Source organism: Mesoplodon mirus (genome assembly GCF_964341445.2).
Source record: "Mesoplodon mirus genome assembly, chromosome: 10".
Taxonomy (NCBI): Eukaryota; Metazoa; Chordata; class Mammalia; order Artiodactyla; family Ziphiidae; genus Mesoplodon; species Mesoplodon mirus.
The window spans coordinates 36,734,394-36,755,310 of record NC_138986.1 but is presented as its reverse complement, the minus strand read 5'-3'; the positions used below and the strand labels follow the sequence as shown (position 1 = coordinate 36,755,310).

General features: G+C 40.4%; 1 protein-coding gene across 2 annotated transcripts in view; it reads left to right on the top strand.

The window, feature by feature from the left end:
- Window positions 1–20,917, top strand: part of TPD52L1 (TPD52 like 1) — a 95,155-nt gene that overhangs the window by 58,569 nt on the left and 15,669 nt on the right. For both annotated transcript variants that reach the window (XM_082633461.1, XM_082633460.1), the window contains exon 3: window positions 8,527–8,675. In XM_082633461.1, the coding sequence (XP_082489587.1) occupies window positions 8,527–8,675 (149 nt within the window). The remainder of the gene's footprint in view (window positions 1–8,526; window positions 8,676–20,917) is intronic.

Below are 20,917 nucleotides of genomic sequence, written 5' to 3'. Positions count from 1 at the left end.
AGGCTTCATTAGCGCTTGTGTAGTTGCCGTGGGCATCTGGACCTAGGGATGAGGAGGGTGCCTGGCTTGTCATGAAGACAACTCTTTGTTTAAGCCATTTGTTCATAGCACCCACTACAAACACTTTGCTACCTCTTAAATACTTTGCTAGGGAGCGTTTACATTGTAGGAGGAAAGGGCAAGAGAAGGGAGCTTCTCAAGTAGAAGAAGCAGTAGGGCAAGAGGGAAAGAGTCCAGCATTCCTCCCCATTTGAATCCCTGGCTCAGAGGGTAGGAAGCTCCTGGTCCAGCTGGAATCAAGGCTTGTCTTCTTCCTCTGGCCTCTTCTACAGGCTGGAGACACAGCTTTAAATTAAGCTTCACCCCACTGTGTCCACCCCAGACTCCTCAAGCTCTAAGGTTCTGATAGTGTGTGTTTATGACAGCTCATAATAATACTAAAGACATTTCAGGTACTTTCGTAAGACACACCCTAGAATAACCTCATGATAAAATGAAAGAGCAGCTTGTTCTTCTAGTACAGCAGACAGTGCCTCGGATCAAATAGCCTGGTTCTTTAGCTGGACCTGTCTGTGGCCACTGATCCAGAGCCACCTCATTTATTTCAGATTGGCCACACCTGCCAGAGTGCACGAACCAAAGTCAACCTAAACAGAGAATATCTGTGCTCCACATTTTCTTAAGGCCTGGAATCCTGGATTATGACTTGTTCCTGTCAATTGTGTTGACAAAAGTTATATTCTGCAGACTGTCATCAGCTAACTGATTCTAAGCTGAAATTTAACTCCTTCACTGTTATCATCCAAGTTTAAGTTGATACACAACCTCTGTAACAGACCAACTTTTATAAAATGACTTGATTTTTCTCAGTTCTGGGATTACTGGGATATATATGCACACACACACACACACACGTACATACATCTATGTTTTTTGTGTGCCTGCATGCTGTATTTTCTAAACTTCGAACAATGAGCAAGTATTATGTTTATAATCAAGAAACAGTAAGCCTTGGTTCTCAATGGATGCCCCCATGAATATAAAAAACCAGTGTTTTCACACATTCTTGTCTCATTTGACCACATTAATGACCCTCCAGTGTGTCTCATTCCTAAGACTTTTTAAGCCTGACTTCTGAAAATAACACCAGACTCCTTGTTACTTTTTCACGTTACCAGGATTGATGTTTTCATCCTTTAGGATGCATTAGCCTCCATGCTTCCTGTCTCTTATTTCTGGATTCCTCAGGGGTGGAGAAGCACCATGTCTTGCCAAAGGTAGCAGTGTAACCTCCAGGGGCACTGGGCACAGCTGTTTGCCTCAGGCCCAGCAAAAAGCAAAAGAGGGGATCTTTGCTGTTTCTCCTCTGCACATTTCCACTTCTTCTCCCTCCATCTAGGCCACCTCTGCTTTCTGCTCATTCTTCTCTGAAATCCACTTTCTCTGCCCTTTCACAGCGTACGTGCGCGCACACACACACACACACCACAAATTAGGTTCTTTCAGATCACACATGCATTCAGATTACCTTAAATGCTAGGGTTTAATTGCATCAAGGACATCTCAGCAGTCCCACGGCTGGCCCTATGAAGAACTGAGACATCGTGCAGACAGCTCAGCTTCTCTGCCTCAATTCTCCACAGATATTCCTCTGGGGCCCCTGGTCATAAGCAACCCCTCTCTGTTTGAGGGAAGATCCTTCTGGGTCTGTTAGCAACTTGGGTAACAGGACACCTCACAGGTCAGCCTATTAGACTGCTTTTGAATCAGGTAGTCAGTTGTGGCCGTGATCCAAAGCAAGAGCTTTATGTAGGAGGACTTCTTACGTCTGATTGCTTTGCCTAGAGGGGTCTTGGGGTGTGCCAGGCACCCGCTCTCCTCTTCTGTACACTCCTCTCCCTCGTTTCCTCAGATTCTCCTACTGTTTGCTGGCTGTGCTGGATCCCCACCCCACTGCTTTACCCTGCACTGTTTTGTGGTCTATATTCCCGTGAGGGCGCCCTTAGACTTCAGGCGAGCCTGTAACCCCATTCAGCCACACAGCCAGCACATTGTTGTGCTTCCCAAGTGTTGGCAGAAGGAAGACCTGTCCTTGTGGGGAGAGACATAAAATAAGCCAGTATTGTCCAAGGGGCTACATCTTAGCCGAGATCTGCATCTTAAAAGAGGAATCTGTCGTTAACACAGTTCAGTCTCGAGTTTGTTATTATGTTTATGCAATATGTGTGTTTTTAAAAGTTCCTTCAACGCGGGGCCAATATCACTTCTGATCTGGTGCAGTAGTTTGTGCACAGAAGGTGCGCAATTAAGATTTATAATTAACTTGAACCATATCACCAAAAAACACTTATATTTGTGAATACTGGAAGAAGAATTTTTTTTTTTTTTACAAATCTTGTCAATATATAAAGAAATATTATTTTGTTTCAGATATTTGTTCTCATTAGTCTCATTACCAGCTGCTCCTAACATCTTTTCTGAGGTTTTTATGCATCTATTCTGTGGGTTATTTTTTCCTTTCTCCCTTTTTAGATAAACTTGCTCAATATTTCTGTGCTACTAATATCCCACTCCCACTTTCATTTCACTAAGCTGCATTTGATGCTCACTATTCTATAATGTGGCTTGCCTTTTGAAAAGGATGAGGTGTTAGCGTTAGAACTGTAAATTTATGATTATATAACAATCAAGTACTGCCAATGTCCCCTAGGTAAAATGACTCAAGAAAAATGGGCATTAATAGGAGTAGGAAAAATACCAGACAGCATTATCAAGTAGACAATGGCTGTTGCTCAGTGTGTCGTTCCCCAAGAAAAGCACACAGTGCCCTCAAGCCACCCGTCTCTTAGCCTTTCCAAAGAAGTGCCCTAAGCTCTTCCTTCTTCTCTCAGTATTTTTCCTTCAAGACTTTCATTTTTTCTGGACTGAGCTAGTGAACAACTAAAGTCTTCACAACCAATACTGTCTTATTGTAACACCCCTCTGTGTTAATCAGGGTTCTGCAGAGAAGCAGAACCAATAGGATATATATATATGTATATAGAAAGAGATTTATTATAAGGAATTAGCTGTTGTGATTCTGGAGGCTGGCAAGTCTCAAGATCTACAGTCAGCAAGCTGGAGACTCAGGGGAGCTGATTGTGTAGCTCCAGTCTGAAGGCCTAGGAAGAGCCAATGTTACAGTTTGAATCTGAAGGCAGGAAAAAACAAAAAAACAACAACAACAACAAGACGAAACAGTGGCCCAGCTCAAAAGCAGACAGGCAGATAGAGTTTCCTTTTACTCAAGGGAGGGTCAGCCTTTTTGTTCTATATAGGTCTTCAACTGATTAGATGAGGCCCGCCCACCCACTTTGGGAGAGCAATCTGCTTTACTCAGTCTACCAATTCAAACGTTAATCTCATGCAGACTAACCCTCACAGACACACCCAGAATAATGTTTGACCAAATGTCTGGGCACCCCATGGCCTGTCACACCCTCCCAGATATTATTTGTGTTTTAATTTTAATTCTTCCATATTCTTAGCCAAGGCAGGAGTAACCAGGAGAAGTGGCAGGACTTGAAGCAGTGTGTACAAGAGACCAAATGCTCTTACTCCTAAACATCATACTGATACTTAATAGTTTATAAAAGTATTTCTTTTTCTGGATTTACGTTAGATATTTTATGTAATGTAGCAGATTAAATAGAAAAGTAAATTTTCAATCTTCTAATATAAATTTCATATTGAAGCTAACTCATTACTTAATTTATAATTTTTTTCATTTTTTATTGCAATAAATTGGCATAACATAAAATTAACTATTTTAAATCGAACCATTCAATGGCATTTAGAAACTTACAGTATTGTTAACTACCACCTCTGTCCAGCCCCAAAACATTTTAATCGTCCCAAAAGGGAACCCCATACCCACTAAGCAGTTGCTTCCCATTTCTCTTTCTTCTCTGCAGCCATCAGCCTGCATTCTGTCTCTATGGATTAAGCTAGGTATTTCATGTAAATGGAATCATACAATATGTGACCTTTTGTGGCTGGCTTTTTTTCACTTAGCCTAGTGTTTTTCAGGTTCACCTGTGTTGTAGCTTATATCAGTACTTCATTCATTTTTACCACTGAATAATATTCCATTTTATGTATATACTGCAATTTATTAATCCGTTCATCCTTTGATGAATATTTGGGTTGTTTTCACCTTTTGGCTATTGTGAGTAGTGCTGTTTTGAACATGCATATACATGTATTTATTTGAGTGCCTGTTCTCAATTCTTTGGAGAACATGCCTAGGAGCAGGAGTGCTGTGTCATATGGTAATTCCATGTTTAACTTTTGAGAAACTGAGAGACTGTTTTCCACAGTGGCTTAACCATTTTTCATTCCCACCAGCAATGAACAAGGGTTTTAATTTCTCCACATCCTCACCAACACTTACATTCCTATTCATTCATATCTGAGTAATCAAGTTGAAATATCTAATATTGTGCATAAATATTTATCCTATAAGAAGATCTTCTGGGATGCTCTGGTGGCGCGATGGTTGGGAGTCCGCCTGCCGATGCAGGGGACGCGGGTTCGTGCCCCAGTCTGGGAAGATCCCACATGCCGCGGAGCGGCTGGGCCCGTGAGCCATGGGAGGCCACAACAGTGAGAGGCCCGCGTAGCGCAAAAAAAAAAAAAAAAGAAGATCTTCTAGGGGGTCAAGAAACCAAAGAACCAGACTATCAGTTTCTAGTGAAGATATGATTAATTTAAAATTAAAGGGGAAAGAATATCTTAAATACTTTAATTGATGATTTACCTGCACTCCAGCTCATTCCAAAATGAATTTGATATGGCTGCAGAGGTACTTACAATGTAGAATTTGCATACTACCTGCATCAGAATATCTGGGGGTGCTTGTTAAAAAATATATGTAGGCTGGCCTCACCAAATTTGAGACATCAGAATCTCAGGGCATTAAAAGGGGCCTGCTTCTGGAATCTGCATTTTAAATATTATCTCTGAGTGACTTTTATATAAACTGAAATTGAGAGCCACTGGTGTAACTAGGCCAAAAATTCTCATTAGTCAAAAAAGTGAATGAATCTCACTAGGATTGTCATTTAAAGCATTTATGATTAAAGGCCTTTCTGCTGTGTCAGGACTCTATGCTCTGCAGAGAGAGATGAGATTGGCCATTTTCAGTCTTGCATATTAATGTAATTTAAGATTATCTGGTTTTTCACCTTCTGGGTTTTGCTTAATAGATATTTTGGCATATATTTAGATCACTGATAAATAAATGAAAGCTTTAAGAAGTGTGAGCCTTACATTTTATTGAAATGGTGAGACTTTCATTATAGAACCTGACAGTAGACCCAACAGAGTAACTGAGTTCATGTTTCCATCATTAGAAGTTTTTTCTCTACAAATGCCTTTTAACGTATGCTTAGATTTTTAAATTATTAGGTGTGGAATTTTATCTTTCTTTAGGATGGTGTTTGGTAAATTGGTCACTTCAATGTTTCTGTCACTTTTGGGGATCGTGGATTTCATTAGAAAATTGTGAATACTTTACCCACTCCTCCCACCCCCAAATAACTAATGAATATCTTACTGTCCCCCATAGTTTTGAATAAATTTCTGGGGTTCCATAGATATAAGATTGAGAATACCAAGATGTTTAAACCTCTTTCTTCTTCTCTACATCTTTTATTTCTTTCTGCAAGTTAAAAAACTTCCCATTAATTTTGTTACAAGTTGGAAACTACAGTAATACCTGATATATGTACAAAACCAGATTCCTAGTCATTTCAGTCACTCAAGCTGAAAGAAAGCCGAAAAGGTCTTTCTAATACAGAATAAAAGGCTGAAATGAAGCCCACGTATTTTCTATGGTAAGAGAGCTAGAGATACAACCTTGAGAAATCTTAGGCAGCAAACTAAATGCAGAAGAACACATTGACAAAGATGAAAAAGTGGAATATAACATGAGAGCTAAAGGATAGAAGGGTTTGATTTTAAAATGACAGTGTGTTCTCATTTAATGGAGAGACTAAAAGCATGATCCCCTTTGGTGGTCCCTGGGTACCCTCCTTTTGCAGTAATGAGTATATGTCTACATACTGAAGACTCCTGCTCATCAAGAAAAGACAGGGTGCTATTGATTATAACATGTTTATGGAAGGTGAAATTCATTTTAGAAAGATTTCCATGAACATACAAGAAATGTTCCATAACCATAAAAAAATGGATAATGTTAGATTACTAGGACATTTTGCTGATATTAAAAGCTCCAAGATACTGTTCTTTTCTACTAGATTACTTAAGATGCTTGATTCAGTATTTCTGCCTGTTTTGCTTAAGTGATTTTTTGTGAATACGAAGGTTTAGGTTTACAATGCTATTTTTGTCTGTTCACCATTGGGGTAAAATCTTCCTTGCTCTAATAAAAAGGACTAATTTTTGCAAAGGTAACTGTTATTGTTGAGATGTGTTTTTTAGCAGCTACGTCTCTGGTGACCCAAGAAACACATTTGCAAGATGACTGACAGGGTTAGAGATGCTCCTTGTGGTCAGAAGTAGAGTGACACTTAGAATGTAAATGAGACACCAATCTCCATTAAAAAAAAAAAAAAATCTCGTAAAGTGTCAGGCACTTTTTCTTTTTTACCTCTGTGCGTGTGGGATACTAAGGGAGTACTATTGATTCTCTTCTGGCTTCACAAAGAAAGTCACAAATATTTATACTTTTCAGAAAACAAAGATGTAAACTTAAGCAATATTACCAGGGCAATATGTTACAAAGTGTGACAATGGAATAAAGTATAATAACTGGAATCAAAGACTTTGAGGAGGTTCAAAATTATTTTCACAAAATGTAACAATGCTCTCTAAAATCTGGGTATTTTACAGAACTCCTTTGTTAGAAATTAGATTTGCAAGAGCAAGTTTTTCATGACTTATTTATTTTATAACAGGAAGTTTATACCTTTTGATCCCCTTCACCCATTTCACCCACCCCCCTCCCTTGCCTCTGGCAACCACCAATCTTTCTCTTTATCTATGGGGTTGGTGGTTTTTTTAAGATTCCACATATAAATGAGATCATACAGTCATATGGTATTTGTCTTTCTCTGTCTGACTTCTTTTACTTAGCATATTGCCCTCAAGGTCCATCCATGTTTTAAATGACAAGATTTCCTTCATTTTAATGGCTGAGTAATATTTCTGTATGTGTGTGTGTGTATGTAAAATATCTTCTTTATCTGTTTATCTATCAATGGACACTTAGGTTATTTCCATGTCTTAGCTATTGTTAGTAATGCTGCAATGAACATGGGGGGGGGGTGCATGTATCTTTTCTGAGCTAGTGTTTTTATTTTCTTTGGATAAATCCTCAGAAGTGGAATTGCTGGATCATATGAGAGTTCTATTTTTAATTTTTAAAAGAATCTCCATACTGTTTTCCATAGTGTACAAGTACAAGAGCAATTTTATGATGCTGAAGAGATTTGCTTTTCTGCTGACACAGGGGAAACACGAGATACATCAGTACAAAGACTTCTACATGAATGTTTATAGTAGCTTTAGTTGCATTAGCCAAACCCAAATATCCTTCAGTAGTTGAATAGAAAACAAACTGTGGTATATCCATACAATGGAGTACTACTCTGCAGAAAAAAGGAAAAGCCATTGATGATGCAGCAACATGGATGAATCAAATGATTTCAAATTATTATACTGAGTGAACAAAGTCAGGCAAGAATGAGTTTATTCTGTGTAGTTCAATTTATATTAAATTCCAGAAAATACAAACTAAACTCCAGTGAAAGAAAGATCAGTGACTGCCTGGGTGAGGGAAGAGAAAAGGGAGGGAGGAATTACAAAGAAGAACTAGAAAACTTTTGGAGGTGATGATTTCTTCACTATGTTGATTAAGGCGATGACTTCACAGGAGTATACATATATCAAAACTTACAGATTGGACACTTTACGTGTGTACAGTTCATTGTATGTTAATTACATGGCAATTAAAATTGTTAAAAAGAAAAATCAACACAAATCCCTCCCTTGCATACATCCTCTCCTCCCTTGTTCATTCTCTCCTGAGGCACCACCTTGGCAAACCACAACGTACGCTAGGTGTGGTTGGCAAAAAATAAACAACACTGACTAATAACACTTTAAAAGAAGTTGTTAGGATCTATGTATAATTTTAGAAAAACGTTTGGATGATTAGAAACCAAAAAAATTAAGCAGTGGCTATTTCCTAGTAGATTACATGATTTTTATTTTCTTTACATGTTGCTGTATGAGTGAACTCTTTACAAGGAGTACTGATTTCTTTTAGAATCATTAAAGCTAAAAAAATCTACTTTCATTTTTAAATATTAGGCGGTCTTCTCTACAGGATGTGTTTGCTAAGGCCATGCACTGGCCTATGTAAACAAGAGGGCGCAGAAGCTGCTTTGGAGCACCGAGGGCACCCGTGTGTGTTTCAGCTGGTCTGACCTCTTTCCCCACCATTTTCCCTCCTACCTGTAGCTAGAAGACGAAATTACAACATTACGACAAGTTTTATCAGCGAAAGAAAGGCGTCTGGTTGAGATAAAACAAAAACTCGGCATGAACTTGATGAATGAATTAAAACAGAACTTCAGCAGAAGCTGGCATGACGTGCAGACTACTACTGCGTAAGTATACATTTTTCTTAAAAAAAAAAATCACTCAGCCTGCTGTCTTGCCTCTTCAGTTTTTTTTCCCATGAGGCTGATTTCATACTGGTGGCTAGGGAAAAATATTTTCTCCAGAAGTAAAATAAGGAAATATGAATAATCATTAATATGTTGCATGATGCAGACTCTATAAAGTAGCTTCATGAAATAAAACTTTGTTCACCAACACTCTGTTTTCACTTAGACTACTTTTATGGAGTTGTACAGTTTAAAGTTCTTTCTCTTCATTATATATATGTATTTTTTAACATTTATTAAATATATACTTTTTCCTTATGTTTTCTCATAAAATTCTAAATCCTCAGAATACTTGGCATTCACTGCATATTTTGAGTTACTATCAAAAATGGTTAACAGCTTTAAAAACTGTACAGACTTTTTGTCCATTTACATGAAAAGAAAAGCTTGTACCTCTCATGTATGGGGGTGTGCTTTTATCCCCACTACTCTAGGGAATGTTAGAACTGGGTTAAGGCCACATGAAATAATAGAATATTTTGGTTTCTGCCCCCGGTTTCTGGCACAGAGCTCCCAAAACCCTTATAATTTCCTATACCAGGAGCATCTTTTGTTCTAACATTTGCATTTTGACCCTGGTTCCTGACACAGAGTTCCTAGATCCCTTGGAATTTCCTGGGTGATAGCAGTATCCTTGGTTCTAATGAGGTGACTCTTGGACTCCTAGATGAGGGCTGGTCACCAGAAAGACCAAGCCATGATTAGAAGCTTGGAACTGTCAGTCCCACACCCCTGTTCTCTAGAGAGGGAAAAGGAGCTGGAAGTGATCTATCATGCCTACATGATGAAGCCTCCATAGCAATCTCAAAAATATGGGGTTTGGAGAGCTTTAGGGTTGCTGAACACATGGAGGTGCTGGGAGGGTGGTATACCAGGAGAGGGAATGGAAGCTCGGTACCCATCCCCACATGCCTCTTCCATCTGGTTGTACATCTATATCTTTTATCATATCATTTTTACAATAAATCGGTAACCTAGTAAGAAACCTGTTTTCCTGAGTTCTGTGAGCCACTCTAGCAAATTAATTGAACTCAAGGAGGAGGTCGTGGGAACCTCTGATTTATAGCCCAGTGGTCAGGAGCACTGGTGGTAATCTGGACTTGCGATTGGCATCTGGAGTGAGGTGAGTGGGAGGCAGTCCTGTGGGGCTGAGCCCTTAACCTGTGGGATCTGACTCGATCTCCAGGTAGATCGTGTCAGAAGTGAGTTAAATTGTAGGACGTCCAGCTAGTGTCACAGAATTGCTTGGTATGTGGAATCCCCCCCATAGCTGATGTCAGAAGTATTGTGAGTCTGATAGTAATGTGAGAGTAAAGGAGAAACACAGGAGAAGCAAGTTTTTCCTACCTAGACCAACAGAAATGTTTTCAGCTTTGCCATTATCTTCCTGTCTGATGTTAGGCAAGGTACAGAATAGGTTTGGGTATTCTACAATCATGCTTTCATGGGGTTACTTTTTAAATTATGTGAAATATTTAACTACTGTGGTACTTCTCTAATGATTTAAAATATTTTGCTTGCCAGGGGGTCTTGTGCCAAAGCGAAGAAGGTGCCCGCATCATAATGCGATCCTTCTTCCTTTTGAGTGTTGGGAGCTGGGGGCCGATGGAGAAACCACAGAGGCTTCCTATCCCTTGACCCCAGATTCCACCGTCAAGAAATTTTTGTCTTTGTGTTATGCATTTTCTTCCCTAGTATTCCTCCTTGGAAGGTAAAGATATTACATTGCTAGTATCTAAGTGGGAAACAATTTTATTCTTTGCTGGTACTTTTCTCCCAGGCATAGAGGGGCCTGGTAGTAAGAAAAGGTACCCATGATGGACAGCAATTATTTCAGTTTGGCTGGGGCCCAACTTTGCCTGCTGGTTCCTGAGAACTAAGATCTAAGACCTTAGTAAAGATACCCTTTGCATGAGGAGTTAGATCTAAGAGGAGCCTGACGTCTCCACACTGTGGTTCCCTTAGTGTCCATGTAAAGGGGAATATTCTCTCCAACTCTAAGAGCCTAGCAATTCTATCTGCATCTGTGCATGTGTACCCCATGGGCTCAATCAGAAAGGGTCAGGACACAGTCCAGAGTAGGGCAGGATGGAGCCAGGGAGCCCATCAGTGTCTCTCCAGAGGTTAACCAACCTTCCCCAACCTGATGATTATGGAAGAAGATAAGAAACTACACACTGATGTTTATCAATTTAAAATATATATATCGCCAACACCATATGAACAATCTCCTGAAAATTCAGGATAGCTGGATTTTAGGCACTAAAGTAAATGAGCTTATCTGTCAGTAATTTTGCTTTTTGTCTTTGCACTTTGGTGGCCTATACCAATTAATGGCCCTGATAGGGTGAGGCCGAGCCATCTCTAATTCCCTGGGTCTGGTGGCCTCTGTATTTAATCCAGGTCTAGGGTTTCTTGTCACTTGATCTGAGCTTCCTTCTGGGGTGTCAGAACCAGGCAGGATCTTTCTGCTTGGCCTCCCTGACCACACTGCAAGGATAAGAGAACCCAGTGGAGGGAGGGCAATTCTGGCTCTTCTGTTGCTGAGAGGAGGGAGGGAGCAGCGAATATCTGAGCAGAGGGTGTGGCCAGTTTGTTCTGGGTCTGCCAGGGCAGGCGGTGGGGGGTGGGGTGTGTGGTGTGTGGGGGGGTGAGGTGTAGGGGGTGTGGGGGGGTGAGGGGAATGGGTCATGGTTTCCTGAGACATGGAATTAGAGCAGGCAAGTTCAAGGAAGGCTTATAACCTCTTTGCACACTGGAGAATGTATAGTTTCTGGTTTTCCCATGTTTGAAAAAACCAATTGGTTTTATAGTCAGGCAGTACACTTAGTATCAAGCTTTTTGTTGAATGAGTAGAACAGAGTTATTCCCTGGGGTTATCGAGTTTAAAGTCATGGTCAGGAAAACAGAGTTTTGTTTTTGTTTATTTTACAAGTAACCGGTTAAAAGCTAAGTGTGACAGGGTTGTAACGCAAATCCAGGGTATTGTAGGGGATGTAAAGCAGGGGATGGAACCTTGCCTGGGGTCTTAGGGAAGCTTTTTTGAGTAAGATGTTTAAGCAGAACTCTGGAGGATGATTTGGAGTTTAATCCGGCCACTGGGGGCAGAAGGAACGTCCTGGGGGACGCACAGGCACAGCCTGGTTGAGGCTGGCAGAGAAGGCTCCTTCTCCTAAGGAAAATCCGTCCAGTTACTTAGTCTTGTTGAGATGGTGGGGAGAAGGGGCCCGGGCTTGTGGCATCTGTTTATAACAGAGTTATTCTTTATCCACAGGCAATAGAAAGCTGTTAGGGGGGTCCTGACAGTTTGTTTACCCAACAAGTGTTAGTGAGTGTCTGCTATTAGGCATTATTACCCAGGGGCTAATCTAAGCCCTCAGGATACAGGATTCAACAAGATGGACAAAGTTCCTAATCTCTATGAGTGTTGAAAGGGAAAAGGGCAGGAAACAAGCAGCAAACAAATGAGGATCTGTCGGGATGCTATGATGAAGACAGCATAGGTTGAGGTACTAGAGAGTAACTTGCCAGACAGGGTGGAAGCTGCTTTAATGGGTCCCTGACAGGGAAATCCTGTCCTGGGAGGTTTCTTTGAGCTGAGACCTGAATGACAGAAAGATACGATCTTGTGAGGATCTGGGGAAGAGCTTTCAGGCTGAGGAAAAAATTGCCACAAGGACACTGAGGCAAGACCTAGCTCTGCAGGTTTCAGGAAGCAGAGGAAAGGGCTGTGTCTGGAGTGTAGTGAGAGGAGCTTGAGGTCAGAGCCTCTGGGGCCTCCCAGGCCAAGGAGAGGAGTGAGGATTTTATTCCAAGAGCTTTGGATGCCGTTGGAGAATTTGCAGCAGAAAGTGACTTGTTCTAATTCACCTTTTAAAAAGAACATTCTGGTTAGTATGTGTAATATAGATTGTGAAGAGGCAGGAATGGAAACCAGAAAATCATTTATAAGACTGTTGCAGTGGCCCAGGTCGTGATGGAGAGTCATGAGCAGAGAGGGTACAGGATCTGGAGGTCGACCCAATGGGACTTCCCAGTGGTTTGGATGTGGGGGGTTGAGGGAAATAGGGGGATCAAATGTGACCTTAGGTCTCTGACTTGGGCTACTGGGTGAATACTGAGACTGGTTACAGCAATGGGGATTTAGCGTCGTAGTTAAGCTGGTGGGCTGTGGACTCCAACCAATTACCTGGTTTGAAATCTAGGTCCCCTGCCTCCATGAAATGAGATCGTATTAGTACCTGTTGTAGGTAGTGAGGATTCAATGAGTGCAGAACAGTGTCTGACACTTTGTAGGCCTGTTTGCTGTTCTAAGAAACATGTCCGGTGAGGACACCCAAGAATTCTGCTTTGGCTGTTCGCAGTCTGAGATGTCCAGTAGATAAACAAGTTTATATATTGAGAGGGCAACTCGGAGGAAAAGTCAAGGATGGAAATGGACATTTGCGTCATCTACATATTGATGCATTGAAAGCTGCAGACCTAGGTGAGATTTCCTCGGAGATTAGTTAATAAATACAGATGATCATGGACTCACTAACCTTTAGGAATGATGTGAACTTTCCTTTGTAAAGAAGAATAAATCTCTTTCTTAAGAGGAAGGCATGAGTCTATCAGCAACATAATTTCAGGAGAGCATCTTTCTCCCACCATTTTTTATTGGCTGCTGAGGGAAAGGGAAAAGGCTTAATCATATGTTGGGGGGAGGGGGGCGGACAGAAAAGCAGAATCTATTTTCCCCCTGAATATTTAAATGCCTGCTATTAGTGTCCATGATACCCATTCTAGAACCATATCTATACCTCATACAATGAAATTTTGATGTGGGGGGAATGATGAACTGGGGTAAGGTTAGATTGGATAGAATTAGATTTCAAAGCACTAAAAAGAATTTCAGCTGTCAGAGTATTGCAGGTATCCCAGAGGCAATACTTTGCATACTGATTAAGCAATCATGACCTATTTAATTTGATTTATAACGAAAAGAAAATCTGTGATATGTTAATGAAAGATCTTGGCATATTTTAGTCTGTGGTAGGATTCAAAGTGGAATAGGACCAGATGAGTAGGAATAACTATACCGCAGACTAAAATTATCTCCTTTATAGAAAGATAACCATACAGTAGTAGGTCAAGAGGCCATCTGTGTCCCTGGGTTTGTCGTTGCTGTTGTTTTTGTCATAGTTTTTTATTTGCCTTGATTTTGGAGAATCTAAGGACACTCACCAAAAAATTCCCCCCACCCTCATCCTGAAGCTTTTTAATGTTTTTAGGCTTCAAGGAAGCATGGGGGAGGTGGGCGGCTTTGGGGTGAAGAGGTGGGGAGACCACTGGAGGAGAAATTGAATCTCTTCTGGAAATAGAAGGAAAAGGAATTTGTAAGGTTGATGTCGTGGTGGGCTCTTAAAACTGATATGCTTCATTTTAGTGAGCGTTCAGCCTTTGCTAACCAGTGAAATTGCCCACCAGTAAACACTGAGTTGTATCATAGAACAAATGGTAGGTCTACAAAGGGGAGAAGGTTGTGGAATGGAATTTAAACCATTCCATCTTTTCGGAAAGCTTAATAACTTCATCCTATATACAGAGGAGTAAAACTCTAACATTCAGCATTAAAAAAAAATGCACAGTGCTTGAAAATTGAAGCTCAGTTTATGATTTATTTACTGTTTGCTTTTGTGCTTCTAAGACTTCCAGCTTATTATGGTCAGTAAAGATTATTATCTCTTTTTATGAGGAGCCTGTTGTGGCACCATTGGGTTCAGAAGTGCCAGTGAAGATTAAAGACCTAATTTAAAAAGACCATGTAGCGCATCTCTCACATGGTCGTTCATTCTTCTTACCTTTCGGCTTTCATCTTATCACACAAGGTAGGAAGTAGGATCTACTTTTCTAGATTCAAGTGGTAAATCTATGTTTTGATAGTGTGTTTAGGAAAGCTTTGGAAGAAAATAAGCCTAAATAGTTTTTGTGTCTTTGGTGAAATTCTGCATATGCAACTGTTCAAGTAATACTCTCTTTTAAATTCCATAATAGAAAACAGATTTGGGCTATAAGATATCTTCTTGTAAAAAGACTATTGAATTTAAATTTTTTTCTTTGATCCGTATGTAGAAAAATGCTTTAAGTCAGAACATGTTAGAAGATGACATGCTTTCTCCTTTTGATTATTAACACTGACTTTCAAATCTGTAAGACATGAAGAGGAATCTGCATGAAAAGTCAACAGAATGCCTTTTATTTGGCTTGCAGAGAACCTCACCCCACACTACTGAAGAGCCCCTTGTTGGTATGCTGGCCAAACAGCTCACCTGTTCTAGCAGTTAAATGCTACCCATTCCTTAAAGATGTGCGTGTGCGCACACACACACACACACACACACACGCGAGTGCAATGGAATATTATTCAGCCATGAGAAAGAAGGAAATCCTGCTGTTTGCGACAACATGGATGGACCTTGAGGGCATTATGCTAAGTGAAGTAAGTCACAGAAGGACAGATACTGCATGGTATTACTTATATGTGGAATCTAAAAAAAAGTCAAGCTCTTGGAAACAAAGTTCAAGGGTGGTTGCTAGAGGTGGGCGTATGGGTGAAATAGGGAGAGGTTGGTAAGAATACATACTTTCAGTTATAAGATGAATAAGGTCTGAGGATCTAATGTATTATCATGACTATAGTTGGTAACACTGTATTGTATAATTGAAATTTGCTAAGAGAGTAGAACTTAAATGTTCTCATCTATACACACACACACACACACACACACGTTTGTGAGGTGATAGATATGTTAATTTACTAGATGGAAAAGAGTCCTTTCACAGTGTATATGTATATCAAATCCAATATCTCACAATTTTGTTTTGTCAGTTATACCTCAGTAAAGCTAGAAGCGGGGAAGCTATCTGTTCCAGCCAAACTGAATCTCTGAAAAGTAAAGCCTATTTTTCTGTTGACTTTCATCGGAAAAGAGGAAGATTACTTGTACTCAAAACAAGCAAACAAAATGCATCTTCAGTAGGTTAACGCATACAAAGTGCTTAATAAATATGAGCTGCCATTTGCTTATCACAGTTAAACTTTTGCCAAAGAAAGGTTCAACACTGGACCACATTCGAGCCTTGTTGGGAAGTGCAGGTTCCTCCAAAGCTACTGTTTGCTGGATTGCTTTAGAGCACGCAAGGAAGACTTGCCCTCACTCACCTTAAGGTCGCTGTGGCTCTTCTCCAGAGTTAGAAACTTCACACTGCCAAGTCCTGACTCTTCACATGTAGCTGAAGCTGGGGCATCCCAGCCTCCAGAATCCAGAGGAAACTCACGTGACTCTTGCTCTAGTTGATTCAGGCACTGGGGATACAGTGAGGATGAACAAGATGTGGTTCTGCCCTCAGGAAGTTCAGGGGAGTCCCAGAGAGAGGTTTAAAAACCATAATTGCAGCACATTGGGAGGATGTTTGCAAAGAGCTTAGCAGAAGGGCTTATGGGAAACCTGAGGAGAGGCACCCAACACAGACCTCTTGAAGCAAATACTCCCAATTTTCTTGCCTCCCAGTGCACAGTTGACAGCAACCTGAGGATATCTTTTTCCTTTTTAAGAAATTAATTAATTAATTTATTTATTTATTTATTTATGGCTGCATTGGGTCTCTGTCGTTGCGCACAGGCTTTCTATAGTTGCGGTCAGCGGGGGCTTCTCATTGTGGTGGCTTCTCTTGCTGCGGAGCACGGGCTCTAGGAGCACGGGCTTCAGTAGTTGTGGCACACAGGCTCAGTAGTTGTGACTTGCAGGCTCTAGGGCGCAGGCCCAGTAGTTGTGGCACATGTGGTTAGTTGCTCCGCGGCATGTGAGATCTTCCCAGATCAGGACAGGGCTCAAGCCCATGTCCCCTGCATTGTCAGGCAGATTCTTAACTGCTGTGCCACCAGGGAAGTCCCTGAGGATATCTTAACACTTGATTTTTATTTAAGGAAAATGTGTTAGTTGTCTGCTCTATCAATTATGGAACTCAGCAATGGTATAATTTATATTTAGCTTAAAATAAGAGATGCTAGTAATGTAAAATGCCAAATACCACTTCCATTTAAATTATAAGGTTGTCAAGTCAATCAGGATGTTAGTATTTAAATTGTTTTTCATTATTTGAATACTATTGAACATAATTTTATGTGATAGAGTTGAAAAAACAGTTTTCAGTATTAGTAGTACAAACTATGTACAGAATTTCATGGCACAATAAAGGGAGTAAAATGCAAATACACCGACTTCCTTGGGGGTTATCTGTGGCCTGACAGAAGAACGTTGTTTCAAGACACAGGCTCCTAGCCTCTGGATGAGGATGTATATTACTTATTCAGTTTTAAGATCAAGCCCAATTAGGATGCACCATAAGGTACAGGGTCTGTGCCGTGCACAACTCCACAGGGACCCTTCACTTAGGCTGTAATGTGTGTGGTGCTCCTTGGAGCTTTTAAATGCTCTGAGCCTGCTGACCTATTTCTCATGGATTCCCTAGTTATTTTGTTCGTGGAGCTCACTTCCCCATGTATAACCCTCTCTCATTGCCTAACCCCTAGAAATCTCTTGTCCTCAACTATTGGTCTCTAAGTAATGTATATAAGGACTACTAATTGTTTTCAAGAAATGTAGTCGTTAGCCTAGGGGAAGAGGCCTAAAAGTGTGGGTAGAAAATGTGCATCTTAAAATTTCTCGAAATATAGTATTATTATTTCTCTCCACAAACACTGGAGTTGATCTAATTCACCCTTGTCATCTCCTAGGCAACAAGACACTGATCGAAGGCGGGCACACTGCCTAGTCTAACCCTACCTCTGTCATTAAAGAGTCACTCAGCTCTTCTGAGCCTCAGTTTCATCATCTGTAGTCTTAAGGGATTGGGCTCTAGTGCCTTTCAGATTTAACATTTTATAATTCCCAGAAATAAAGAGTTAACAGTCCCCAAAATCTTTAACACTCCACTGAGCTATCCATATGTTTGATTTTTTTTTCTTTTTTTTTTTTTGGCGGTACGCGGGCCTCTCACTGTTGTGGCCTCTCCCGTTGTGGAGCACAGGCTCCAGACGTGTAGGCTCAGCGGCCATGGCTCACGGGCCCAGCCGCTCTGTGGCATGTGGGATCTTCCCGGACCGGGAAACGAACCTGCGTCCCCTGCATTGGCAGGCGGACTCTCAACCACTGCGCCACTAGGGCAGCCCTATATGTTTGAATTTTAACTTTGAAATTTCACATAGATATAGAGATGCATTTTTCATGGTGAAGACTTAAATGTCCCTAATACCTCACTAAAGTAGTCAGATGCCTGTAAACACCTGTCTCACATTTTGATACAGAAGCGTGTTTAAAACATAATGTGCTAACCCTTATTGCTTACTATATGTAGAGTCACCCCTAGGTATCTGCGGGGGTTTTGTCCCAGAACCCGTGCAGACACCAAAATCCATGGATGCTCAAGTCCCTTATATAAAATGGTGTAGTATTTGCATATGACCTATATGCATCCTCCCATACACATGAAATCATCTCTAGATACTTATAATACCTAATGCAGTGTAAATAGTTCTAAATACAGTGTAAATGCTATGGAAATAGTTACCCACTGATGGCAAATTCAAGTTTTGCTTTTTAGAACTTCCTGGAATTTGTTTCCTGAATATTTTCCATCTGTGGTTGATTGAATGCACAGATGCAGAGCCCACAGACGTGGCGGGCTAACTGTACTTCTCCCTGACCGGCTAGTTTTAAATGAAGCCATTAAATTAAAAATGTCTCACACACACACACACACACACAAAGTGTTCAAAAGTCACTTCTTACCTCAAAATTCAAAGCATTCTCAAATGTATAAAAGTTAAACTATGTGGAAAGTTTACAAGTAAATTAAATATTTGCTTTAATTGCAAGAAATTCCTGAAAGAAATGCAGGACCAACACAAGAAGGAGTTCTCTAACTGGTACCCAGTCCCAACCTCATGCAAAGACCACAGTGGGACAGAGTAATTTTTTACTTTTCCCTTGAGTCACCTTTCAGGCCTTACAGATGCAGTACTGAGTGGACACCCGATTGACTGTCTTCCCTTGGCCTTCCTTGATTCCCTCTTCTGTGCCCATTTTCCCCCAGCACCCAACTCTGTTCCTCTGACACTCACTTGGCCAAGACCCCAGGTGAGTGATGATGGTGAATTGAACTTAGGCAGAGACCAGTAGAGATGGTGAGACTGTAGACAGATTCTAGATCTATTTGGAAGGCTGAACTAGCAGGGTCTCTTGATGGGTTGGCTATGGAGTGTGAAAGGAATAGTAGGGAAAAGAAGATACAAAGTCTCCTCTTTGGGTTATTTAATGGAGTACTCTATTTCCTCACCAATATGCCTGAGAAACTTTTGCATAGGGAAACGTTTTCCTTGCTAATTAGAATTGAGCCTAATTCTAAATTCCAGTCCATAGTGCAAGACCATGTTTCATCTGTGTATAATATAGTGTCTTCCTCACTTCCATCATGTATGGATTTCATGTTTTACAGGCCATTTTCCATAGATCTGATTTTTAGGGGTTTTTTGGGCCATGCTGTGCAGCTTGTGGGATCTTAGTTCCCCAACCGGGGATCGAACCCGCGCCCTCAGCAGTGAAAGCACAGAATCGTAGCCACTGGACCTCCAGGGAGTTCCCTCTATAGATCTGATTTCATGGCCGGGTTACTACTTTGTGAAAACTTTGTCAGCATCCTAAAAATATAACTGGAATAGCAATTCCACATTTTTCTTTGTTTATTTGTAAATAAATCCTTTTGTTTCTAAGGCTAAAACTACTACCTTTAAATCTTTGTTTTAAAGGCTATCTCTATGCCTAGTTAATCCAAGCATCAGGACACTGCTTTGGGAACCTGTTTAGTAGCATGTTTCTTCTGAAGAATTCTCAGCATATGCCATTTCAAGATCATACCTCCTGAATTCTTGTAATAATGATTGAGGTTTTTATTTCTGGTCCACATTTAGTGCTATATTAACTGCCTTATCACTAATAAGAAGTTAGAGATTAATATTTTATTTTATGTGTAATCTGCCTGCAATTCCATGATTTCACATGATCAAAAATATTCTCCCACCATAATTAAAACCTAACATCCTATAGTAAATGTAAAAAGAAAGTTGTAATTTGAATAACTGATATTTTTGTAACTTGGCAGCGAACAAAATTAAGCAAACATTCTAAAAGCTGTTCCTTTCTTTCATCTTCCCACTTCTCATTTGCTGCTTGACCCAGAGCCGTCTGGGGTCCACCACCCCTAATCACATACCTCTCCCCAGAGACAAATTACCTCCCGTTCACCAAATTCTGCTTTGACCCTTATTCCTGTCGGTCTTTCCCTATTCCCTAGAAAATGTCTGTTTAGTAAATGAATATTTGGTTTGGTTTTATCATCTAGATAATACTTGATTTTTACACTTCCTGAAAAACAGGCACTGTGTAAATAAATAACATACGGTGCTGATAATATCAGACTCATTCCTTCCTGCTAACAAAAAAAGAATAATAGAATACCATGTTAATAAAGTGATTTCAGTCCCAAGGAAGACCAAGGAGCATGTTTTAAAGCATTTGTGTAGAGTCTGATAGTATATTTAGGGCCGGATGATTTGTGGGAGGTGGAAGGGTGGGAGGGATAACGGAAGTTCCTACACAATGAATTTCACAGGACATAGTCTTCTTAGATGTACCATATGCATGCGAGTGTTCTAGGCTAAGAAAGGAGCTTTGGGGGAACTTACCTGGGAGCAACATATATTGGAAGAAGATGGTATGTGCATTATAAGAATTAGTTTATAGTGAGAAGCAGCCACATAGCAGCCGCATAGCACAGGGAGATCAGCTCGGTGCTTTGTGACCACCTAGAGGAGTGGGATAGGGAGGGTGGGAAGGAGACACAAGAGGGAGGAGATATGGGGATATATGTATATGTAGAGCTGATTCACTTTGTTATAAAGCAGAAACTAACACACCAGTGTAAAGCAATTATACTCCAATAAAGATGTTAAAAAAAGAAGAATTCGTTTATTTTTTTTAAATGAGTTGAACATTTTTTGGTTTGGCTTGTTTCAGTTTTATTGAGATATATTAAATTAAATATAATACATACAACACTGTATAAGTTTAAGCTGTATAGCA